The sequence below is a fragment of the Limulus polyphemus genome, unplaced genomic scaffold (assembly GCF_000517525.1).
Source record: "Limulus polyphemus unplaced genomic scaffold, Limulus_polyphemus-2.1.2 Scaffold4607, whole genome shotgun sequence".
Taxonomy (NCBI): domain Eukaryota; kingdom Metazoa; phylum Arthropoda; class Merostomata; order Xiphosura; family Limulidae; genus Limulus; species Limulus polyphemus.
The window spans coordinates 56,315-83,586 of record NW_013670217.1 but is presented as its reverse complement, the minus strand read 5'-3'; the positions used below and the strand labels follow the sequence as shown (position 1 = coordinate 83,586).

The 27,272-nt window shown below is 33.5% G+C and overlaps 1 protein-coding gene across 2 annotated transcripts in view; it reads left to right on the top strand.

Moving 5' to 3' along the window:
• The first annotated feature begins 429 nt into the window (after positions 1 to 429).
• LOC106471417 (TBC1 domain family member 4-like) overlaps positions 430 to 27,272 on the top strand; it is an 81,953-nt gene continuing 55,110 nt past the window's right edge. Inside the window, exons 1-7 of one of the 2 annotated variants that reach the window (XM_022400011.1) lie at positions 430 to 558; positions 10,888 to 11,384; positions 16,905 to 17,060; positions 17,353 to 17,622; positions 19,526 to 20,065; positions 26,159 to 26,260; positions 27,108 to 27,252. In XM_022400011.1, coding sequence (XP_022255719.1) covers positions 10,926 to 11,384; positions 16,905 to 17,060; positions 17,353 to 17,622; positions 19,526 to 20,065; positions 26,159 to 26,260; positions 27,108 to 27,252 — 1,672 coding nt within the window. In that variant the 5' untranslated portion in view covers positions 430 to 558; positions 10,888 to 10,925. The remainder of the gene's footprint in view (positions 559 to 10,887; positions 11,385 to 16,904; positions 17,061 to 17,352; positions 17,623 to 19,525; positions 20,066 to 26,158; positions 26,261 to 27,107; positions 27,253 to 27,272) is intronic. The other variant, XM_013932016.2, reaches the window with a different exon arrangement.

Here is a 27,272-nt window from a genome sequence, read left to right as displayed (position 1 = left end):
ACGAGAGACAGATTTCCTGGAAACTGGTATAACTCAGTGACAGGTAGTGAATCGAACGACTGATAATAAACTAGACTTCATATGCAATATTTAGTTTCTTGAACAAACACTATATCTTAAAGTTGGGCTTAGGTCGTACAATAACGTACATGCTCATGCATAACAGTAAAATTATAATGTACAGTAGTGGTATTTTTCCACACATATATAGTTTTACGACAAAGCCTAACTTATTCATAAGGAAGAAAAAACATAAAACTTTGAGATCACGGTTGAATACCAAAATAAAACATAATGCTTAAAAAAGATACAGGGCATCAAAGGTTGACCTTCGTTCCACCAGATGTCTACAGTGTTTAGAAACTACCATATGTCCCTGAGTTTTAATTTTATATGCTTAGTGTTGGATTGATCATGACGGTTCAGTTTATGCGTTAGAACTGTTAGTGTTAGCTTTAATTTAAGGTGGTGTATTAAGCAATTGTGGAAGTATAATAAGTGGAAGTCATTATTATTATTATAACAGTCTTCGTTTTAGCATGACCTGTTCTAAATAATGTGAGTATTTATATATATATTAATATTAGTAAAGAAATGCAAATAATTTATGTATTTGAACATTAATTAAAGTCGTAGTAGTAATAATATATATATACTAATAAGTAATATATAGGGTGGCGCAATCCTTTAGTTTAGTTAACTGTTAAATACAGATTTGTTTAATTTCAAATATAAGCTTGTGTAAGTTTTCGTAGTATATGTAGTATAGTTTGGAAGCATTTCAACAATGATGTAATATATCCATTAAAAATATATATTTTTATAAATTAGTAAACTTTTTATTTAATTTGTACAACTTTTCAATTTCATGTACATACTCACCACAGTTAAGTGTTGTATTTATTTACTAGTGTTAGTGAATTATGCTGTAGAATATAAGGGGACAGTGAACGTTCAATACATGGTGGTCACCTCTTCACAGTAGGCAACCTGTAGTGAATACTTCTTTCATGATATATGACAACATAGACACAAAATCTTTGTATATATAAAATTTTCAATTTGATTGACTGAGGATGAGTTTCTGGTTTCTACAAAACCATTCTTTTTAACAAAACTATTACAACATCCACCCATTCTTACCTGCATTCTACATGATCAAAACCTTTAGTTTAATGGCCAGAAGATTTATTCCACAAGTTTATTACAACATTCTCTTTGCCAGTAATAATAATTAAATTATTGTCTTCCTCATCTTGAAAGAGATTCTACAAAAGTGTTCTTTTAATTTGTTATAAGTTTTCTCTTTACCAGTGTGTTTGGTGTTTTCAGAAAGCAAAAGAAAAAAAGAACTGTCACTATTTTTAACAGTAGTTTTCTTGACTTCTGTAAAACTTTATATATATATATATATTCCATTTTACCAGGGAATTTCATTGTCATTAAAGTTTTTCTTTCAGATTTGTCAGTTGTTAATAATCAAATACTATTCATTATTGATTTTTTTAGGAGTAGTATTCTGATTAGTACAGAATGTTACAGAAGCAATACTGTATTATACAGTACAATCCTGGTTTATTCTATTGGTAATAAAGCATAGTTGTTCAGAGTTCTGCCTGTAACTGCTGACAGTGTTGCTGAAACTCCAGAAAATGTTATTATTCATCTTAAATTTCAGTTTCAAGTAATTTTCATGGTATATTCACATACAAATTCTCCCATAATGATAAGCTTAATACTGTAAGCAGCATAACTTATCCTGTTCAATATTAACAATCTGATCAGTAGACATATAAAAATTAAAAAAGCACCATTGACACTGTATTGAGAGTTAAAAAAAAGTTAGGTAAGAAGGTTTTAATATATCTTCAAAATCCTTAAGGTTACTTGTTTCAAAAAAGAAGAAACTTCAGATTTTGTGTGTTTAGAAGTAAGGTGTAAGAACCCAAGTAATGGGTGGAGAGGATCTTTATGGTTGAGTGGTGGCTGGGTCACTACAACTCACAATTTTCCCCTTGAATTTCTGTATACAGGTGGCTCCCTAATGGTCAATGTACTGGTCATTATTAGATGTCCTCATGGGTTTTATGGACATTATGTCTGGAACTGATGTTTGTTATATTACCCACAAAACACTGGTCTTGCTGCTATTTCTTCAGTATGTTAATCTTTTGACAGTGTAGCACTTCATTGTGGATGTGGTCAGTGTGCACTGAATTTTTTTTCTATCTGGATAAAAATCTCAATTTCATAAGTTAACTGCAAAATGACCATTACAGTGTAGTTCCTGTACCTCAGTTTTGATTTTTACATTCTTTGTCAAAAACTTCTTTTTTTTTTTTATATCAGTTGGCTAAGAGTGGTTTGCTAAATCACCACAGCCAATAAAGAAGCTAACATCTGAAGTCTCTTGGTTGAAATGTTGTGATCACATGACAGTGAACCATTTTGAGACAGAAGCCTATTGGAGAAAAACTCACTGAAGTCACCCCTCATAATACCGGTCATTTGAAATGTAATGTCTAGCTCTGTATTCCAAACCCTCTTTGATGTTTTCATTATTAGCATGATTCCTTAACCATGATATCAACAAAAGTGAGTTGGAATCACACATTGTTAAATTCACTGGTTCCAATCTTTCTTGTCCTAAATCAAAATGGGTTGAATAGAATGAAGTAGGAAAATATAAACTTAATAACAGTACTTACTTTGAAGAATGAAGGATGGTGACTTTTCCTCCAAAACAGAGTGATGCTGCTGCACTCCATTACACTGCTACAGTATGACTGCAGACATATCTCTCTTCTCCTCCAACAGAGTAATTCTCCAACCACTTGAAGGCTCTGTTGCCATTTTCTCCCTTCTTTTGATTTGGAGATGGACAATGATAATTTTCTCATTTCCCTTCCTCCATGTGCTGCCCTGTTTGTGAAATTTATTTTTCACATGCTACAAGTATTGAGCTCCCACGTACTCCAAGATCAACGTGATTCAACTGCATCTCGCGTGTAAATCATCATGTGACAACCCTCCACCAATAGGAGTGCAACACACCCTCCTGACACATGACTCCCCTATTTGATTCTACCAAACTATCACTTCTCAGTTGGCAGTGCTATTGTCCTGATGTTCTTTGTGCTCTTTTTCCATGATATTTTTTGAAATTTCATACAAAGTGGAAATATTTTTCTATGTTTTTTCTCCACTTTAACAATTTTAAGTGATCACTTACCATTATTGTTCTTCACCTTTTTTTGGTTTTCATCAAAGTTTATGTTTCCACTTCAAAAGTGATGACTTGCCACCTGTATGATCCTCTATCCTATCCCCCATGTGAATGTTGGTTCTGAGTGGCTGGGTTTTGAATTGTAGAGGACTTGCCAACACAGAGCTTCTAGTTTCCAAAACTTTCATGCCTACTTCTCTTCCTACATGAGAGGTTCTTTCTCTTTTGAAGACTAGGTGCTCTTGAGTCCCTTATTCCTTTAGCAGTGTGTTGGGATATATCCAGACTTCTCTCAGTTCCCTCCCTCCATCTCTTCACCTCTAATTGTTTTGGTGGCTTGATCCATCCTCCATGACCCTGGACATCCTTCTTCCAGAAAATGTGTTCCCGTTTGGGGAATTCTTTTATTTATGCCTTTGTGATTCTTCTCAGCACCAATCTTCTCAAGTTTTTTTCATTAATACCAGACTCTGTTGCCATAGCGGTAGATGCTTTCAGTCGAGATTGGTTCAATCTCTTCTGTGTGTCTGTCCTACTGATTGCTTCATTCTCAATGTGCTGTCTCAAATTTACAGCACCTGTTGCCAGTTTCATCCAATTGTTCCCCTTATCAGCCCGTTTATGATTTTCAGTCCTCTGCCTTTTGGTTGTCCAGAATCCCCTACTTCTTCCATCTTGGAAGTCCCTCTTACATTTTGCTCCATAATCTTCATCTTGATGTGTGGCTTTTTACCAGTCCCTTGCAAATGGGCAGGATTTTATTGCAGAGTTAGCTGTTTTCTTGCTCATTATTATAGACCATTCACCCATGGGAGTTTATTAGTGCAAGTGGATGGTTAAAAAATTCAATCCATCTGCCACACTCTTCCACCAAGTCACCTGATTCTTCCAGTTTCACCTGTCTTTTCAGAAATGCTACTCATCTGTCCACAGAACAGATAGCTACTACCTTCTACCACCGTTGAAATGTTTTTGCACATGTGCCAAGCCTTTGAATAAAACCCCCACCCTTACATGTAATAATGTCTAATGCACCAGTTTGTGATGTAATCAGCATTAGACTATATCCCCTCCCATCAATAAGAAGGCAACACATCCTCAACTCGCAGTACTCTCCTTTAGCACTTTATGTATACTAAAAGCCCTTTCTTTTCCTTGACATTGCAATGCTCAATCATGTTAGTTTTCATTAAGAATTATGTACTTTGGCAATTTCTGTTTGGTCCATACACCTTAACAATGTTCTCCCCTGTGTGAATTGTGTCTATTTTCTTCCAGTGGAGTGAAAGAACCCTTGCTTCCCCAGAAACAAGCTGCTGGGGGTTGATAAGGAGAATTCCCCTTTGGGTTGGTTTAATCCCACTATTATGGAACTTAGTGGATGTAGCCCTCAATCAGAAGTAGGGTAGGAGTGTTTACTTGGAAGAATAGTACAGGCCACTCTCTACACCTCCCAGTTGGTGTGATCAGACAAATGGATCTTATATTCTTCTTGAGATGCAGGTCTGGTATGATTCATCCCTGCATCTGCTTGTTCTAGTAGGTAAGTATTTCTTGCACACTATATGGCATGACTTATTGCTTTAGCCATACTGCACCTACATAGCCTGCTGACCCCTGAAATATACAAGCCAGTTGAGTAGCCCTTACATTCTGCCCACCTTTGTGACACTTCAGCACCATCCAGGAGGTTCTTTCAACTGTAACTTCAAGGACTACCACTTGTACTGGGAAAGGGTATCCCCTAACTGAGATGGATGCAGTCTCACACCGAGTGATAATCCCACTAGGTTCCTACTCCTAGTGGGTGACAACTCCATGAGTTTTCACTTTCTGTTGCTATATTTTTAGAATGGAGCTCATCTTTAAATTTTTTTATCTACACCAGTCCCTCCACCATCTTCTCAATGTGGGATTCTAGCTATCTATTCTGTTATTTCTCTTTTGTCTTATCAAGAATAAGTTTTTGGTACACACAAAGTGCTCAAGAGGAGTACTGTACATGGGTGATTTGTCACCCTCCTTTTGTTGGAGGAGTATAGCCCAATGCTGATTGCATCATAGACTGGTACAGTACATGTTACTATATGTAAGTGTGGGAGTTTCATTCAAAGGCTTGGTGCGTGCACAAAAACGTTTGGCAGTGGCATGAGGTATTAGCTATCTTTATTATGCAGAGTTATTTCTCTAAAATACATCTTCAGGTAAGGAAAATGTTTTAAATTTTTTCATTAAACAATCATGAAGAGGCTTGTTTCCTTTTTCATGTGGGCATTACCATGTTACCTCAGTCAAACAGAGGCAGTCAAAATCTTCTTTTCAGCCTTTGGATCCCTTTATTTCTTGATATTTATTTTCTTCCACTTTGACTGAATGCATTAAACATCTCATATGTCTAGTTTTCATCTTCTTGATGTCATCATGTATCAGGTTTGTTATCTCATGGGTTCTCTTTCCTAAACACCCCTTTTGTCACATTACTTGCACAGCCAGATGGATCTTAAGTTCTATTTGGGATGCAGGTCTGTGATGATTCATCTCTAAACCAGCATATTCTTGTAAATATTTCTTGCATACTGTACAGCTTGACATATTGCCTGAACATCACTTAGCTTCTGTGGTTTGCCCACACTTTGAGATATATAGGCAGTTAAACAGCCTCCACGTTCTGCCCAACTGTATGACATTTTACAAAAAGTAGGAAGTTCTTTTGAAAGAATGTTTCTGAACAACAACAATTGGACAAAGAGTATTCCATCTAAAGATAGATGCAATTTCTCATCAAGTGCTGCTTGGACTACTAGCCTTCTTTGCATGCAGTGGTGAGAGCTCTTCCAACAATATTTTCAGTAGTGTTCAGGTGCTAGTTAATTCTTCTATAGCGAGATGAGTACCTGTCTGAAATATATTTTCATATAGGGAAAATTTTAATATTAGCATATGCTGTGTACTTAAGCCTATCAATGAACATCAGTATGGCTAACTTGTAGAACTTGAAGTTCAAGAATTAAAATGATTTTATTATCATTAAGTGGGTTAGACTTAGTATTTTTCATCTTATCAAATTATCTAACAAAAGTTTGTGTAAATTTCTTCAACTCTTTTAGTTGTATTTAACTAGTGTATAAAGTTTTCCAACTATTTATTGGTATTTAAGAAATTTAAAACATTTTCTGTTTAACTGTATTTAAAATGATTTATAAAGTTGTCCAACTGTTTAGTTATATTTAAAATACCTTATGATCTTGTCCAAGTGTTTAACCATATTAAAAGTAGTTTATAAGGTTGTATAACTGTCTAGCTGTATTTAAATTAGCTTATAAAATTGTACAAATATTTATTGGTATTTAAACAGTTTATAATGTTGGCTGTTTAATTCTATTTAAGTAATTTATAAAGTTGTATAACTGTTTATCAGTATTTGAAGTAGTTTATGAAGTTGTTCAAGTGTTTAATTGTTTTTAAAATAGTTTATAAAATTGTCTGTTTAGCTGGATTTAAAATTATTTATAAAGTTAATCCTGTGTTTATCCTCTCACTTTCATTTGTGGTAGGTAAAACAGTGGTAAGATACCTAATGATTAGAGTTACTAACAGTACTCCCATTGGGAAGGTACCTGATGATTAGAGTTACTAACAGTACTCCCAGTGGGAAGATACCTGATGATTAGAGTTACTAACAGTACTCCCAGTGGGAATCATCAGGTACCTTAGAGTTACTAACAGTACTCCCAGTGGGAAGGGACCTGATGATTAGAGTTACTAACAGTACTCCCAGTGGGAAGGGACCTGATGATTAGAGTTACTAACATTACTCTCAGTGGGATGATACTTGATGATTAGTTAGTAACATTACTTCTATTTTTGATAAAAGTTCTAATTTGTCGTATTTCTATAGTGAAAACAAAATTCTAGAGAGTCTGTTAAAAGAAGTTTTGCAAGATCATATTGTGTAATAGATTAACACAGATTCATTAAACAGAAATTGTGAATTACATATTTGTTGAGGATGTCGTGTACTATCTGGATGGTAGAGATGATGTGGATTCAGTGCAATTAGATTTTAAAAGGCTTTTGTTAAGGTGTGATGCAGAATATTAGCAAGGGGCAGCACTAGTTGGTTGAGATCAAAGTTTTTATCAGTGGAGTTCATTCTGACTGAACCTTTGTTACTAGTGCCTAAGGTCAGACATTTTATTATTACATTAATGACTGATGACATTAAACACTTGGGTATTTGTAGCTGTATGGAGGATATTGAAGTGTAATGGAATGACTTGAATCATTTGATAAGTTGGAGAAATCTATATGACCTTTAATTAAACAAACTGTAAAGTAACATGTTAGGGTTATAATTTGGAGCACACATTTGATGCAGATGGGAACCGACTCAGTAGTATTACTGATGTAATGGATCTTGGTACAGTGGTGGATAAGTCCCTTACCCCAACTCTGTTGCTGGTAGTGAAGCTAGTAAAATGTTTTGGGTGTATTCATAGACATATTGTTTACAAATCAAAAAGAAGCAATTCTCTTGCTATACAAACTGCTAGCTGTGCTTCACTTGGAATATTATTTACAGTTCTGGTTTCCTTATCTAAGAAAGGCTATAGACTTGCTGTAGAGGGTTCAGAGGATGGTTCCTTGGGTGAAAGAGTTATCTTACAGGACTAGGTTAAGAAGTAGATCTGGATAATTAACTGAATTAAAAAGTTACCTTTGAGCATCGAGTACATCAAATAGAGTTACATGAAATTACTATTAATTCACTTATTGTAAAAAAATAATAATAAAAATGAGTGTTTCTTATTGTTACTGCTTGTTGACTATTACAATTATCCAGTAATCAAAATGAGTGTTTCTGATTGTTACTGCTTGTTGACTATTACAACTATCCAGTAGCCGAAATGAGTGTTTCTGATTATTACTGCTTGTTGACTATTACAACTATCCAGTAATCAAAATGAGTGTTTCTGATTATTACTGCTTGTTGACTATTACAACTATCCAGTAATCAAAATGAGTGTTTCTGATTGTTACTGCTTGTTGACTATTACAACTATCCAGTAATCAAAATGAGTGTTTCTGATTATTACTGCTTGTTGACTGTTACAACTATCCAGTAGCCAAAATGAGTGTTTCTGATTATTACTGCTTGTTGACTATTACAACTATCCAGTAATCAAAATGAGTGTTTCTGATTATTACTGCTTGTTGACTATTACAACTATCCAGTAATCAAAATGAGTGTTTCTGATTGTTACTGCTTGTTGACTATTACAACTATCCAGTAGCCAAAATGAGTGTTTCTGATTATTACTGCTTGTTGACTATTACAACTATCCAGTAATCAAAATGAGTGTTTCTGATTATTACTGCTTGTTGACTATTACAACTATCCAGTAATCAAAATGAGTGTTTCTGATTGTTACTGCTTGTTGGCTCTTACAACTATCCAGTAATCAAAATGAGTGTTTCTGATTGTTACTGCTTGTTGACTATTACAACTATCCAGTAATCAAAATGAGTGTTTCTGATTGTTACTGCTTGTTGACTGTTACAACTATCCAGTAATCAAAATGAGTGTTTCTGATTATTACTGCTTGTTGACTATTACATCTATCCAGTAGCCAAAATGAGTGTTTCTGATTGTTACTGCTTGTTGACTATTACAACTATCCAGTAATCAAAATGAGTGTTTCTGATTGTTACTGCTTGTTGACTATTACATCTATCCAGTAGCCAAAATGAGTGTTTCTGATTATTACTGCTTGTTGACTATTACAACTATCCAGTAATCAAAATGAGTGTTTCTGATTATTACTGCTTGTTGGCTATTACAACTATCCAGTAATCAAAATGAGTGTTTCTGATTATTACTGCTTGTTGACTGTTACAACTATCCAGTAGCCAAAATGAGTGTTTCTGATTGTTACTGCTTGTTGACTATTACAACTATCCAGTAGCCAAAATGAGTGTTTCTGATTATTACTGCTTGTTGACTATTACAACTATCCAGTAATCAAAATGAGTGTTTCTGATTATTACTGCTTGTTGACTATTACAACTATCCAGTAGCCAAAATATTGCCACTGTGATTGTTGTTAAACACAAAGCTAAATAATGGCCTGTCTGTGCTTTGCGTATTGTGGGTATCAAAACCCAACTTTTAACCTCATGAGTTGTTAGGTTTTTTAGCCACCTGTCTTTTTGAGTATAGTTGATTAGTTAATTATAATCAATTAATGATTCTGATGATTATTTGATTAGCAAATTCCAATAATTGCCCAGTCAAGTCTAGTAAGAGGTAATTTTATTAAGGTTTACAAGGTTATCCAGGGGATTATTGGAATATAGCTCTGTGGCTTCTTTGTGCCACATTCTAAAGAAAATAGGATGGGAGGGCACAAGCTTAAGAATTAGAAAAGACAGGCTAGGCTTCATATAAGACGGTTTTATTTTTCTAATAAGGTGATTGGCTTGTTAAAAGGATACCGCTAGAGGAGGCCAGCACATTGTAAGAGCTTGAGATGGAATTGACAATTTCCTGAAATAATTGGTGGATTTGAATTTTTACTTACACTTTGAGGATGGGTGTACAGGAACAGTCTTGAATGACCAAATGGTCCCTTGTTGTGTTAGCTGCTTTTAAAATAATTGTAGAAGCTGTTTATTTATATTTAAAATAAAGTAAATTGCTGTCCAAAAGCAATTAGCTGTATTTGAAATGACTTGGGATATTTTCGAGAAGATTATTGTAATCTGGTACCTGTATGAGATTAGTGACTTGTTTTCACCGCATCCTAGAAGACATAGAAGCCACTAACTCTAGGTTTTAAAATTGGAAAATCATCTTCTGAGTGACAAAATTCTTCATCTAATAGTTATAAATTTGTAGAATGATTTGCCTTATGATGAACTATTTAAGATATTTTCACTCTTTGTTTCTGTTAACAATAGGTGTAAATCTAATAAGTCTGTCACTTTACTATCTTCCAAAAATCATTTGTTTTAGAAATGGGAATACATTAACAGTCTTGCAACCAACAGAAGTTTTCTCAAGTGATTTTAGAAAGATACCTCACACATTCTTTTAATATGTAGTAACTATTCAAGGTTTTTGTAGTAAATCTGATATGGGTCAAGAGCTCTTCAATAACTTTTTTTCCTCAACAAAATACAATTTAAGGAATTTTATTTCCACATTATAGATAAATCCATCAGAATGTTTTATTGTAGGGTCAAATGTCAAGCAGTAACATATTTACTTGTCAGGAATTTCATTCCTGTTTTTCTTTGTTTTGCAGTGTATCTTTTGAAAACAATATAACTGTTTGGATTGATTTTGTGAAACTGCTGTCCAATACACCTGTATTGTACATAAACAATGAATGAAAAGTAAGCTGAATGACATTCACAACTGTGAACATTACCTTAAATTTCATTCCTTCTTGATAATGTGTAATATAGCTCAGCTTTTGAACCTGATCCATTCAATAAACATTCAGTTATTGCTTTTTAAATACAACTTAGAGTGGCTATTTGTCTGTCTGTCAAAAAAAATTTCACATTGTTTCAGATAAAGCATTTTTAGAAATTCAGGGAATGTTAACCTACTTTAATTGAAAGGTCTGAGTTAAATTGTTTTTTTTCTTTTACAGAAGTCTTCAGAATAGAACATATATATATATATATCAAGATGCTTTCAAGAAACAATTTTGATGAAACGAGAAACAATGTTAATGAAATGCCATTGGTGGAACTAACAAAAGAACAGGAAAAGTGTGATTATAAGGAATCACACTACCGGCTTCATGTTAGCCATGTTACCTTTCAGCGAATGTACAGAGTTAACTATCTTGGTCAGGCAGTACTTGATCCACGGTATACCCAGCCTATGTTACCATGGATAATAGCTGAGGTCAGGAGGACAGCTCATCATCGACAAACTAAGATAGAAATTTTTATTGAGGTGACTGATTCATCATTAAAAGCGTTGATGGCAGATGATAATCAGGTTTTATTTGAACATAATCTTCAGAATATCTCCAAGTTTGCTCAAACTTCTCAGGATCACAGTTGCTTCTCATATTTGACCCGAGACAATCCAGAACTGCCCATGGCATGCCATGTCTTCCAGGCTGATGATGAGAGTACTGTAAGTATGTGTGTGGTATTTTAGTAGTTGAAACATCTTCTCTTGAGCTGGTAGGTTAACATTGGATGGAAAAAATTAAAACGTTAACAAATTTTATAGAGAAGAAATCAAAAGTGTAAAGCTTGAGTTCTGTTGGATATAAATTAAAACATTAATACATTTTATAGAGAGGATATCAAGTGAGTGTGTGTAGCTATAATTCTTTTGGATATAAATTAAAACATTAATAAATTTTATAGAGAGGATATCAAGTGTGTGTGTGTGTGTGTGTGTGTGTGTGTGTGTGTAGCTATAATTCTGTAATTTGTACTTTTTTTTTTTTCTGCTATGTTACTTTTCCATCTGTATCCTATCTGGGAGATAAAGCACGAATATTTTATTTTTAGTTTCTTTTTTTCATTATGCTGTAATTTTGGCCTTACTTGGTAAGAGAAAATTGTGTAGGAGATAATTTGGGTAAATCTTGCTGTTTAGAGGTTCTTTTTTTTCTAACTGTGTATCTGTCTCCATGTGCCAATAGTAGCTTGTGTAGAATATAAATATTTTGCTTTACCACCCTCCTCCCATTACTAAATGCTGTATCTTTAAAAATATGACAGAGTTTGTATAATTTATAATATAAATTTTACCTCTAAGATAGCTCATTTACTTTATTGCCTCTATCTTTCTGTAGGTTTTTCCTGCATTTCTTATATTCAGTAATAATTAATTTATCCAGTGAGAATTTAATGATAAGATAGTGTGTGTATGAACTTTAAAGATATTTTACCTGAGCGTATTATTTAACCAAGTTTACAGTTTTCAAGTATGTCATCCCTGGCAGGTTACATTCTATACCATTTTCTGTGGTGTAATAGAGAATTGTGCATCTTTTAAGAAACGTGCAGTTCACGTGGTCGTCATGTGCAACCTGCCTGCTCTGTTACATCGACAATAAACCTTGCTCTAAATATAGTTCACTCTTACCACTCACTGTCTTTGACTGTTCTAGTTGCCATGCAGTGATGCTAAGAAGGTTGCCAGTCACTTGAAGTATATTTATCCTTAGGCCTATGTGTTTTATACAATGCATTCCTAAGAGAAATCATGTTCACAACGATCTAAAAACTAGGTTAAGATACGAGCCTTGAAAAACGGGCGTGTCGGTAGCAACTTCCCCTCTTGTGTAGACTATCCATGGTGGAATTTTCTTTTATTAACATCCGTCATTTCCTCCCAAGACTTGTTTACTTCTTTATATATAAATTCTACTACTTTCTAAACAAGATTTTCAACCAAAACATAATCTTTACGCGTGCATATAATACCATTCAAATCATTTCTCAGAGATTAAAAGGTTGATACACAGCTGTAATATGTACAAATTAGTGTTAAAACAATTTAATATATATCGCAGTGTTACATTACTACATAATATTTCAATTTCTTTACACGTCTGCTTCTATGAAATCTTCAGGGGTAAACATCATTACCAAAGTCTTTGAGATTACAAGAAGTAAGATTCAAATGCTGGTCGGTATTCTCCAGTTTTTAAAGAAAAAATATTGTTTATTTAATGAATCTAAGAAATCGTTAATAACACGAACCGAGGTTCCAGCTAAACTGTTGTTGTAGGCCGCAGGGAATCACGGTTGTTATAAACACGAGCCGTGTAAAGTTCAGTTAAATGAAGAATAGCAGTATATTTAAAGTATTAACACTCAGCTGATTTGCCTGTAACTCTATACAAGTTACCTTACGCATTTCCAAAAGTTCCGTACTACGTAATTCAACTTTACTTCTTTGTTACTACTGTGAAGATCAGTAAGGCCTTCGGTCAGCTAAACGCATAACGCTAAAGCTTGCGAAGAAAGTATCCTACACACTGTGAAATAGATCGGATTTTATAAAAGTGGATACTGTTAGACATTCTTCTCTGCTGATTTTCTAAACCTTTTTTGAATTATATTTAACCATGTTTTATGCTAAATCTAATGTTTTTTTATGTTTAAAACTAATCTTACTAAGTGTATGTTAACAAATTGATCGAACAAACCTCCAAATAACGGTGGCCAATATCTACCCATATAGATATAGCCGTTTTAGTTAGTTTGATTTCAGTCTTTCTATGATGTTTACCCAACATGAACAAAACACAAAGCCAATAGAAGCAGGTAAAAAATCGGGATATGTAGACACTGTGTTGCTTAACTGACAAAGAACGAAGCACGAATAAACAGAACTAAGTGAAAACGTGTTGTTATGTAGACACTGTTTAGCCAGAAAGAGCAAAACACAAAGTCAACAGAAACAAGTAAAAACTTGTTGTGTTATATAGACACTGTTTAGCTAACAAGAACAAAGGAGAAAGCTAACAGAACAAAGTGAAAAATTGTGTTATTTAGACACTATGATGTTTAACCAACAAGAACAAAACAAAGCTAAAAGAACCAAATGAAAACTTATGTTACGTAGACACTATGATGTTTAACCAACAAGAACAAAACACAAGGCCAACAGAACCAAGTGAAAACTTATGTTACATAGACACTATGATGTTTAACCAACAAGAACAAAACACAAGGCCAACAGAACCAAGTGAAAACTTATGTTACATAGACACTATGATGTTTAACCAACAAGAACAAAACACAAGGCCAACAGAACCAAGTGAAAACAAGTTGTGTTATGCAGAAACTGTGATGTTTAGCCAACAAGAACAAAACAAATCCAACAGAACCAAATGAAAACTTGTGTTTCACAGACACGTTGATGTTTAACTAACAAAATACAAAGCTAACAGAACCTGTTGTGATATGTAGACAATGTTGTGTTTAGCCAACAAGAACAAAACAAAGCCAACAGAACCAAATGAAAACTTGTATTTCACAGACACTTTGATGTTTAACTAACAAAATACAAAGCTAACAGAACCTGTTGTGTTATGTAGACAATGTTGTTTTTAGCCAACAAGAACAAAACAAAGCCAACAGAACCAAAGGAAAACTTGTGTTTCACAGGCACTTTGATGTTTAACTAACAAAATACAAAGCTAACAGAACCTGTTGTGTTATGTAGACAATGTGGTGTTTAGCCAACAAGAACAAAACAAAGCCAACAGAACCAAAGGAAAACTTGTGTTTCACAGACACTTTGATGTTTAACTAACAAAATACAAAGCTAACAGAACCTGTTGTGATATGTAGACAATGTGGTGTTTAGCCAACAAGAACAAACAAAGCCAACAGAACCAAGTGAAAACTTTTATGTAGACACTATGATGTTTAACCAACAAGAACAAAACACAAAGCCAATAAAACCAAGTGAAAACCTACTATGTTTTGTAGACACTGTGATGTTTAGCCAACAAGAACAAAATATAAAACCAACAGAACTGAATGAAAACTTGTGTTATTTAGAAACTATGGTTTAGTGCCAACAAGAACAAAGCAAAAAGCCAATATAACGAAGTGAAAAGTTTTGTTATGTAGATACCATGATGTTTAACTAAGAAGAACAAAACACAAAGCCAACAGAACCAAGTGAAAGCTTATTGTCTAATGTTGAAATTGTGACGTTTATTTACCAAGAATGAAACACAAAGCCGACAGAGTCAAGTTAAAGTGAAAAGTTTTGTTATGTAGATACCATGATGTTTAACTAAGAAGAACAAAACACAAAGCCAACAGAACCAAGTGAAAGCTTATTGTCTAATGTTGAAATTGTGAGGTTTATTTACCAAGAATGAAACACAAAGCCGACAGAGTCAAGTTAAAAGTGAAAAGTTTTGTTATGTAGATACCATGATGTTTAACTAAGAAGAACAAAACACAAAACCAACAGAACCAAGTGCAAACTTATTGTCTAATGTTGAAATTGTGACATTTATTTAACAAGAATGAAACACAAAGCCGACAGAGTCAAGTTAAAAGCTGTTGTGTTCTGTAGAAGGCACTATGATGTTTAGCCAATAAGAATGAAACACAAAGCCAGGAGAACCAAATTAAAAGTTGTTGTGTTATTTAGAAACTGCAATGTTTAGCCAACTAGAAGAAAACATAAAGCCAACAGAATCAAGTGAAGATCTGTTGACAAGAACAAAATGCAAAGTTAACATAATCAAGTGAAAAACTGTTGTGTTATGTTCACATTATGATGTTTAGCCAACAAGAACAAAACAAAGCTAAAAGAACCAAATGAAAATTTATGTTACATAGACACTATAATATTTAGCCAACAAGAATGAAACACAAAGCCAGGAGAACCAAATTAAAAGTTGTTGTGTTATTTAGAAACTGCAATGTTTGGCCAACTAGAAGAAAACATAAAGCCAACAGAACCAAGCGAAGATCTGTTGACAAGAACAAAACACAAAGTTAACATAACCAAGTGAAAAACTGTTGTGTTATGTTCACATTATGATGTTTAGCCAACAAGAACAAAAACAAAGCCAACAGAAACAAGTGAAAACTTGTGTTATGTAGACACTGTGTATTTTTAAGTTCTAGATCTATGTAGGGGTATAAAAGATGATTAAGGTATATTGTGTGTATTTTTATGTTTTAGATCTGTGTAGGGATATAAAAGATGATTAAGGATATTTTAAGTTCTAAATCTGTGTAGGGTATAAATGATGATTAAGGATATTTTACGTGAAATTTTAAGTTCCAGATCTGTGTAGGGTATAAATGATGATTAAGGATATTTTACGTGAAATTTTAAGTTCCAGATCTGTGTAGGGTATAAATGATGATTAAGGATATTTTATGTATATTTTTAAGTTCTAGATCTGTGTAGGGTATAAATGATGATTAAGAGTGTTTTATGTGTATTTTAAGTGCTAGATCTGTATAGGGACATAAAAGATGATTAAGGTATATTTTATGTATATTTTTATGTTTTAGATCTGTGTTGAGTTATAAAAGATGATTAAAGATATTTTGTTTGTATTTTTAAGTTCTAGATCTGTGTTGGGGTATAAAAGATGATTAAGGATATTTTATGTATATTTTTAAGCTCTAGATCTGTGTAGGGTATAAATGATGATTAAGGATATTTTATGTGTATTTTAAGTGCTAGATCTGTATAGGGATATAAAAGATGATTAAGGTATATTTTATGTATATTTTTATGTTTTAGATCTGTGTTGAGGTATAAAAGATGATTAAAGATATTTTGTTTGTATTTTTAAGTTCTAGATCTGTGTTGGGGTATAAAAGATGATTAAGGATAGTTTGTGTATTTTTTAAGTTCTAATTCTGTGTAGGGTATAAATGATGATTAAGGATATTTTACGTGAAATTTTAAGTTCTAGATCTGTGTAGGGTATGAAAGATGATTAAGAGTGTTTTATGTGTATTTTTAAGTGCTCGATCTGTATAGGGATATAAAAGATGATTAAGAGTGTTTTATGTGTATTTTTAAGTGCTAGATCTGTATAGGGATATAAAAGATGATTAAGGATATTTTATGTATATTTTTAAGTTCTAGATCTGTGTGGGGTATAAATGATGATTAAGAATAACCTTTGTGGATTTCTAGGTTCTAGAGCTGTTCACCAGTATGAGAGAAATGACAAAAGAGATGAGTCATCAGTCTTCTATATCAAGTGCTTTTAGCTGGGGCAACTCTTCATGGTTGGACAACTTATTAACCAACTCTCAGCAGTATGAAGTACTCTATATTGGCAAAATCAAGGTTTTTAATCATTTTGTCAATTTTCATTAGACATACCAAGTGCAGTTGTTATTTTGTCAATTGTTAAAGTTTAAATAATAACCTGAATGCCATATAAAAGTATAGAAAGTAATCTTTTTTGAGGTATGAAGAATTCTTTACTATAAAATTATTAATCAAATATTTTCAGTTGTTTTCATAAACTTTTATACATATTTTTTTGTTGTTAATAAACTAGTTTATGGTTATCCTTTACTGGATAAATGAATATTAGTTTGTTCTTTATTTCCTTATTATAATATTTTTATTGTAGGTTTCTCATAAAAGAGCACCACCATCGTTTATTGATGAAGCAGTAGAAAAATTCAGACTTTATGAACTTGAGAAGTTACGAGCCAAGCAAGACCAGGAAAAGTCTCAGCACAGGCAGCGACGTGACAGTGGAGCCAGCTGTAAGAGCCTTCCACACAGTTTGGAGATGGTAGTAGAACCCATAGAAAATCACTTGGCTGATCAGGTGGTTGGAAATGAGGAGAACCAAAGTGTCAAAGGTTCTCTAGAAAATGAAATGGAGTCTTCTGTGGTGAGAAATCTGAATTATTGTATTGAGACTTTGTGCTGATAGCTCAAAACTGTTCTGGCTTTAATTATCAAAGTTGGATATATTAATGGTGTTTCACTTCCATGAGGTGCAGATAGACCCTTTTTTTTTTCTCAACTGACAAGTCATTTAAGCTGATGAACTTTTAAAAACCTTCATGAAAATATAACTTTTATTTAAGTAAATCTTTTTAAATTGAGTTGTGTTAATGTGCTTCGAACATTGTAGCCAACTTATTTATTCTGTTACACACAAATCTTAGATTGTGATAAGCTGGTGTCTTTACTTAAAGATAAATTTTTCTTCTGTTACAAAAGTCTGGAATTAGTTATATTGATCATATTTGAAACAATGTAACTAGAAAATAAATTTTTAGTAAACATATTTTCTGTAGAACAAATAAATTGAATTGTGGTTGATGTTTCTTTTATTAATACCAATCACCTCTCTTAAGGTAAGACTACTTAGAAAATGTTAGTATTGCTTCTTTCCTTCAAATGGGGGTAGACAACATTTTTTTTTGTGTGCAGCACCTTTGAAGAGATCTTTTGATAGCTGGGCACTGAGCAGTTTCTTTAATATTAGTTGACATTGGTCACGTTAGTTTGATTGATAAACAGCTCTCCAGAGTAAACTCTGCTTTTGTTAGGAGTATATCTGTTTCTTCAGATTCAGCTACAATGTAGATCAGCTAACTTTTTTTGAGGCATTATTGGCAAATAGAGTTTAGAAAAAACATGCAAAGTGAAAAATTATTGACAATTTGGTTGAATGGAAAGTTAAGTTTGATGATTTGGATCACTTTTGTGTCCCCTCTTCAGATCAGCGTGGTTTGTTAAGGAGCATGAAAATGATTTTAAACATTGTGTAAGTTAAATTGCTTGGCAAGTTAACTATATAATTGCATTTTGCACATAGGCCTGATTGTTTCTTCAAGTAAGGTTTTCTGTAGTGATTTGATTTGGTGTTTCAGTGCTTTGTGTCTCTAGGCCTACTAGGTTCTTCAAGTCAATCTTTCAGTGTTGGTCTAGATTGTTAGTGTTTTAGTGCCCTTCTGCCTGTTTTCTCAATTAAAGCTTTATGTAGTGATCTAGGTTGGTGATGTTTCAATGCTCTGTGTCTGTAAACTGCTTGTTTCTTCAAGTAAAAGCCTATTGTAGTAGTGATTTAGTGCCATATATCTGTAGGCCTGCTTGTATCTTTCGTGAAATAAGGCCTTCAGCAGTGGTCTAGGTTGATAGTGATTCACTGCTCTATATCTGTAGGCCTGCTTGTTTCTTGAAATAAGGCCTTCAGTAGTGGTCTAGGTTGATAGTGATTTAATGTTCTGTATCTGTAGGCCTGTTTGGTTTTCCAGGTAAAGATTTCTGTAGTAATCTAGGTTATTGATGGTGATTCAATGTTCTGTATCTGTAGGCCTGGTTGTTTTTTTCAAGTAAAACTGTAGTGGTTTAGGTTGTTGATGGTGATTTTCCAGGTTGGTTGTGTTTTAGTGCTCTGTATCTGTTGGCCTGCTTGATTCTTTGAGTAAAGCTTTCTGTAGGGGTCTAGGTTAATAGTGTTTCAGTGCCATATATTTGTAGGCCTGCTTGTGTCTACAAGTGGTGTAGTTTGGGGTCTAACCTGTTCACAGTGGAATGGTTCAAGTTGTTATCTGTTTACAGTGGAATGGTTTGGTTCATTTATTGTTTTATAGTGGTGTTCTTGTGACTTATTCTTAGTTTTGGATCTAAGATGTATATTGTGGTGTTGTTTTGGATGTATACTTTTTTTTTGCAGTGGTTTAGTTAAGGATTTTGATTATAGGGATGCTACTTTTCCCATATTTCAGTTTTTGGAATGATTTGGCTAGATATTGTTTTTAAATTTTAATGTTTTATTATAGAACCGTAGTCGGCAAGGAAGTGGAGATAGTATGGAGTTCTCTCTTAGACCTCTTGACAGTAATGATAGTATGTCAAGATCAGTGATGGACACACGATCTCTGGTGACACATACTCAGAGTATGGACACAGCTGCCCGATCATCTGTTATCCAAAGTTTACATGACTACGAAGTGAAAAGATCATCTTCTCAACACTTATTGCTTCCTCCTGAGGACCATTCACTCATTACTCACACCCAGAGTCTTGATGCTCCAACCAAAGCTGCCATTGTGAATGACTTGCAGGGCTGTGGTGAGTCTACCCGGGTCAGGTCTTGCAGTGGTGACATGCCACGAGCTACCAAACAGAACTCACTTCCTATTTATCGAGCCCGTGTTAATAGTGGGAGCAGCATTGACTTTGGTCGTTCTCGCTCTCGACAACAAGGAAACCGTACTATGCTATTCCTTATTGGACGTATGGAACTCTGTTTTATCAGCACTGATAAGAAGCAAGTTTTACTCAACCGAATGTTTAATGACATCTCTCACTGTTCTCAAGTATGTTTTAAAAAATTTAACAACAGAAATTAGACACAACATTTTGATTAAAAACAGAGATTGAAGCTAAAATCTTTTATATATAAATAAAGATATTTTGATAAACTTACTAGAGGTTTACCTTACAGCTCAGCCTAAGATCATAATGAGTAAAGTAATTGGATTTAATGTATAATTTGATGTTTGCTAAATAATTTATGAGAAGCTGTAGTATTTTAAGTGTCAAAGTGATTGCAATTAATGGTAATCTTAGTTGAATAACAAAACACTGTGCCTTTTGGGCCTTTGAGGGAGGATACAGGACGGCTAATATCTGATGATTATTAAATTCTACATTTTCTTCAACTTTTACTAATGAAGATTTAAGTAGTATTCCTCGTACTGAACAGTTACTAGATGGAAACAAGATTGAACAAGATGATCACATTAATTCTGACCCTTTTAAAGAAAAATTGGGGAGTTCAAAGAATGATAAAGCTTCTAGGCCAGATAATATTTACCCAAGGGTTTTGTAAAAGGTTAAGGGCTGTATAAGTCCTTGAATAGTGGGTAGGTGGCAGAAGATTGGATGTTAGCTAATGTTTCTCCTCTTTTCAAGAGAGGTGATAAAAATTGTCTTGATAATTATAGGCCTATTAGTTTTGTATTAGTTGTGGGAAACATTTTGGAAAGTTTTGATAAAAGATGCTTTGCTAAGTCAATTTAACAATGTTTAAAATTTTGTTAGATAGTTAGCATAGTTTCACTTGGGGAAAATCTTGTCTTACAATTTTTTTGGAATTCTTTGAAGAGATTACTGCATATTTAGATGAGGGTATTAGTGTGGATTTGGTGTATCTGGATTTTCATAAAGAATTTGGCAAAGTGCCATATAAAAAAACTTGTTAAAAAGTTATTTCTGTAGATGTGGGGGATGGGTTAGCTAATTGGATAGAAGAGAGGGTGGATGGAAGAAATTAGAGGGTTTTTATAAATGAAGTTTAGTCAAACTGGATTAATGTCACAAGTGGGATACTTCAGGACTTAGTGTTAGGACCTTTGCTCTTTTTGATTTACATTAATGATATAGATGAAAGAATTAGCAATAGATTATTTAAATTTGTTGATGACATTAAATTTTTGGGTGTTTCTAACTATGAAGAGGATGCTTCTGCTTTACAAAAGGATTTAAATCAGTCAATGAGTTCGGCAAATAAATGACATATGGCTTTTAATTATAAAAAATGCAAGGTTATTTATCTGGGATATCATAATTTGAATTATGAGTATAATTTTGGTGGGACTAACCTTAAAAGTGTTTTGGAAGAAATAGACCTTTGTTTTCTGGTTGATCAGCTTCTTAAGCCATCTAAGCAATGTGCTTTTGCTAGTAGTAGGGAAATTAGGACTTTAGGTTGTATCTACATAAATATTGAATAAAAGTCTAAAGATATTATAATGCCATTTTATAGGCCTTTGGTTAGGCCAAGTTTATAATAATATGTTCAGTCATAGGCTCCTTACCATAGAAAGGACATTGAATTATGGGCAAGGGTTTAGAGGAGAGTTACTAGTATGATAACTGGTATTGCCATACATAGATTGGTTAAGATCTCTGAACTTGTTTTCTCTTGAAAAAAGAAGAGTTAGCGGGGATCTAATTGAGGTGTTTAAGATGGTAAAGGGAATTGATAATGTTGATGCATCATCCTTCTTTGTATTTAATGATGAGAATGGTTAAGACAAGGTGACTCAAGTTTTGGCAAGGTAGAAATAATCTTCAGCTAAGACAGCTTTATTTTTCTAACAGGAAGGTTGGTCTTTGGAATGGGTTGTTAGATGTGGTACTTAGCTCTTTTGTGATGTAAGCAATGTTATAAGATATAACTAATGAAGTTATATATCTGGTGTTGGAATTGTATTAGACCCAGAATATGAAAAGAACATGAAAGGATATTGGACAATATCAGATCGAGTGCTGATGATCAAACTTCCTAGACCACTTGATTCCAACATTATTCAAGTTTATGCCCCAACATCAGATAGCACCGGAGACAAAATCGATCAATTCTATGATGATTTGGAAACTACCATGAAACAATACAAGTCTCAGGACATTGTCATCGTCCAAGGAGACTTTAATGCTGAAGTTGGAGAAGAAAGAGTGGAAGACACTGTAGGTCCATATGGCTTAGGAATGAGAAAGGTGATAGAGTAATAGAATGGGCAAAAATGCACAACCTCGTGTTTGGAAATACCTGAAGCAGACAGCATAAACAGAGATTGTGAACGTGGAAGAGCCCTGGAGGCAGTGCTCGAAACCAGAATGACTTCATCTTGATAAATGAATGCAATGTTAACATGCAAAGCTTTACCAGGGGCTGATTGTAGCAGCGATCATAAATCAGTGCTTACTAAGATCAGAATAAAGCTGAAGAAAACGAAAAAGACAGTCAAAAATGCCAAGCTCAACCTGGCACTTCTGAAACCAAATCCAGCAATCAAGACATAGTTTGCAGTAGCAGTAAAGAACAAGTTGCTAGAAGGGTTAGTGGACATTGAGAAATAATGGGAATTGTTGAAAGAATCTATGAACCAAACAGCCACAGACACAATACCACTAGTTCAAAGAAGAAGAAAGAAAAAATGGATGACAGATGATATTTTTAATCAAATGGACAAAAGAGGAGAAAGCAGGAATAATAAGGATGAATACAATCGACTAAATAGAGATATCAGAAAAATGTATACAGGCAAAGGAAGGAATGGTTAAATGACAGCAGCAAAGAAATAGAAGAGCTTTTCAATTAAGACATAAGACATAATGTACAAGAGAATTGACCAAGTATGTGGGAGAAGAATATGTTCATCAACAGGTTGCCTAAAATCAAAGGAAGGGGACATCATCATGAAAAAGAATAAATCTTGAAGAGGTGGTCAGAATACATCAAGGAACTTTATGATGATGACAGAATTGAAAACTTTATATTCAGGAATAATTTTGAGGGCCTTCCTCTTTTGAAAGAAGTAAAAAGTGTAATAAAGAAAGTGAGAGCTGGAAAAGCCCTGGACAAGACAACACTATTAACAAAATGATTAAGGGATTAAATGAGTTTGGTATTGATATGGTCACAAGTTTTTTAAGTAACATTTACGAAATAGTCCATATCACAACAGACTTATCAAAATCAATATACATAGCATTACCAAAGAAACCAGGTGCAATCGAATGTGTACTACACCATACAATAAGTCTTATGAATCATCTGACAAAAATACTATTGAAAATAGTTATGATGAGAGCAAGAAATAGAATCAAACCTGAAATAACAGAGGAACAATGTGGATTTGTTTAAGGTAAAGGCACAGCCAATGCAATTTACATCCCGAGAACCATATAGAGCATGCAATCAAAGTACAGAAAAATGTGTATGTTTTGTTTCATAGATTATACATAGGCATTTGACAAAGTGAGACATGAAATCATAATAAGAATTCTTGAAAATATCAATTTAGATGGTAAAGATATGAGAATCATCAAAAATATATATGGGGAACAAACAGCAGCCATCAGAGTTGAGAACGAGCTTGGCCAATATCAGAAGATAAAAAGAGGAGTCTGTCAAGGATGTGTGTTATCCCGTGATCTGTTCTTCTTGTACAGTGAAATGATTATGAGAGAGATAGAAGACATGCCAGGCATAAGTATTGGAGGCAACAGTATAAACAGCATCAGATATGCTGATGACACAGTATTAATAGCAGGAATGGAAAATGATCTTCAATCCTTAATTGACATTGTAAATAAAGAAAGTGGAAATATTGGACTCAGCCTAAACACCATGATTATATCAAAGAAAGAAACCAGTCCAAAATGCACTTTATCATTAAATGGGCCCCTTCTCAATCAAACTTGCAAGTTCAAGTACTTAGGGACATGGATTACATCAGGAGGCAGATGTCAAAATGAGGTCAAGAGCAGAATTGCACAGGCTAAGACAACATTTATGAAGATGAAAAATTTATTGACTAACAAATGTATATCAAGGAAAGTGCATAAAAAAGTTATTAGCTGCTGCATCAAACCAATGTTGATGTACGGTTGCGGATCATAGACAATAAACAAACAAATGGAAAAATCACTTAATGTAACCAAAATATGGTTCCTGCATAGAATGCTTAGGGTTTCCTACAAAGACCGGAAAACAAATGAAGAAGTTCTACAAACAGAAACAAAAAGAACATTAATGACAAAAGTACAAAAAAGACGAGCAGCATTCTTTGGTCATGTGATAAGGAGAAAGGGATGGAACACTTGGTAACAACTGGGAAATTTGTGGGGAAAAGATGTAGAGGTAAACAGTGAGAGAAGATATTGGGCAGTTTAACTACACAAAGAAAGGGTGACTGATGTAATCACAAGTGCACATGATGATGATGATGATGTGAGTCGCATGTTCCCCCAAGTAATTTACAACTTGTATTACAATGACACAAATAGTACTAGTAGTTAGTTATACATGGTTCAAAGGGCAATAAAAGAATAAAATTCAAATATAAATAGATGTATATTGTAATGAACTTAAAGCTACTTAGGATATACAAATGTAGTTTCATGTTACAATTTGAAGAAAATAATTTAGATTTTTTTTTGGTGGTTACGAGATCGGTCAAATTGACCAACCTTGTATAGAGTTAAGGTAGAGAAAATAACAGATAAAACATATAGTTTTACTGAAATAAAATACTTAAAATGCATTTAGGAGGTTTTTGATCATAACGTAAATGACATTTGAGATTTTAGAGATGAAGAAAAGTATTTTAAATATTAACATAACTCATTTTGCACTTGGACTGGTAAAAAAAACAACTATGTTCACAGACAAATCTTTAGTAAAAATACTTCATTAAACAACTGAATTTTTGTGTAATGTTTACTAAAAGTCTGCCAAATTTTGCGAAGACACACATACTGTATTAAAAGTTATAGTATTAAAACTATATACAAGCAAAAATGGTCAGGTTGGTTGATTCATGGGACTAAACCTGTATTGAGAGAGTTCATAACCAGCTCAATGCTAAATGTGCAGCACATGTACTCTAAGTACATAGTCTAGTCTAGTTGGCTAGGATGCAGGCACTGACTGGGCTCATTCCAAATATTAGGAACAGACTACTACAAAATGTATGTGTATATGATATGCACAGGACAAAGTATGAAAATACTGTATGTGCCATTAGTGGGAATTTCTGAGAAATGAACATCAGTTTTGGCTTTGTTATATCAAACTGAAACATTACAGCACTTTCACTGTGTTGTTGGAGGTCTTGGAGATGTTTTACAAGAGTAAGGAATGATTCACATGTGATGCTAAGCAAAGAGAAAAGGGATTTGCAACTGGGGTGGTTTTGACTTGCAAATTGTGATCTGGACCCAGGTATTTTGTCCCCTGCAAATTGATAAAGTGATAAGTTGTTACAAAAAGTTCAGGGCTTGAATGATACACAGAGAGAACAGCTCTGGGTCAAAATTTACAATGATCGGTTCTTCAATAAACCCCAAAATCAGTTCTGTAAAGTGAGAGTAAACATAACTTATTGTTTTTTAGATTAAAGGATAAACTGCTGAAATAAGAACTGTTATATTTAAATTAAACTAAAATATTCATTGCTCTATGGTTCATATTAAGGTAGATGTGTGTGTGTATGTGTATTTTATTTCTTTTATAACTGTTTTTCTCTCTTTATAGATGTGTATTATTAACTTGGATACTTTTCATATAATAAGTGTATATACATACCTAGATAGAACTAGCTTGGTGTATTACTGTGATAAAATGAAGTTTTTCAAAAACACTTAAACTTTATGATTTTTATGTGGTAAATATATAATTGAAAGAGTATAATTCCTTGTAAATTTAAAATATTAAATATGATTTTGTAGTGTGATTTTACCTCAAACTTAAATTTCTAATCTTCTCAGAATAAATATTGAGGAAAGTAAAGAAGAAGTTTTAAATATGATTATTTTTCTTGATAGTGTTTATTTTCTTGTATATTATGTAGGTAAATGGTGTTCATTCTAAGTTACATAATAATTTCTGCCTCTTTTAGGGAGTTAAGAGTCCAGATCATTTTGGATTTATCTGTAGAGAGATACTGTCAGGGGCTGATACTTATGTTGGATATGTTTTTCGTTGCCAAAGAGAACAAGTGGTTAGTAGATATATCTTATAAATAATTTTCAAGAATAAAGAATTTTGTTTGATTAACTTACAAAATCAAATTCACTAATTTTGTTTGCAGACTTAAAACAGTAGCTAAAAGCTTATAGCTCTCAGATGCATACATATCAGTAAATACTTGTTTTAAAAAAAGGTTTAGAAAATCTCACTGATCTGTTGACATATGTATACTAGAAAAGATGTTTTTTTTCAAGGTGTGTTTTTATTTCCATAATCATTGAAGCCAGACACAGATGGTACAAATTTTATTTCCCACAAAGTGGTCTGAAGGCAAATTGGAGGGGTCACCTGGACTAACCACTTGCATCACCGTACAGTAGTGTGTTATCTTTCAGTCAATCAATAGACACTAAAGTGATGTCACATAAGGGAAGCTTAACGTCGTAATTTTTACTGTCATGACGTCTGTAAAATCTCTTGCATGCACACTGTAGGCTACAACAGAGCATGACATATGAAGTTCAAAAGCAAGAAAAAAATTTGTTACTCTTAATTTTGGTTTTATTTACTCTTGAAATAGAACACTTTCAGGGACCCCGTGGAAATACATAAAGTTTCTTTGTTACTGTTAATTTCTGATTAAAGAAAAACAAAAACATAAAGAGGTTAAGTTTCTCAAGTACTGGAAAACTTTAAATTTTCTATCTTAATGATTTGTATTACATGAGACCCCTTGGAATGTTTTATAATAGAAGGACAAGAAGAAGCAGTATTTTCCATGCTCTAAGCTTGAGTCTCATCTCTGCAGGACCAGTGCTGATGTTTTATTGTTGTTGTTGTGTTTATAAATTGCATTTGCTGTGCTATATTTATTTCAGGTAGATGAAGTGATGTTTTCCCTAAAACAAGCTTTCCATAGTGCTCACCAGACTTTCCAGCAACAACAAGTGGCACGAAACCAAACCTTTATGTGTGAGAGCTGTCCAATGCATTGGTTTCATCGCCTCTGTCTTGATATTGAAGGTATTTTAAAGGATATATAT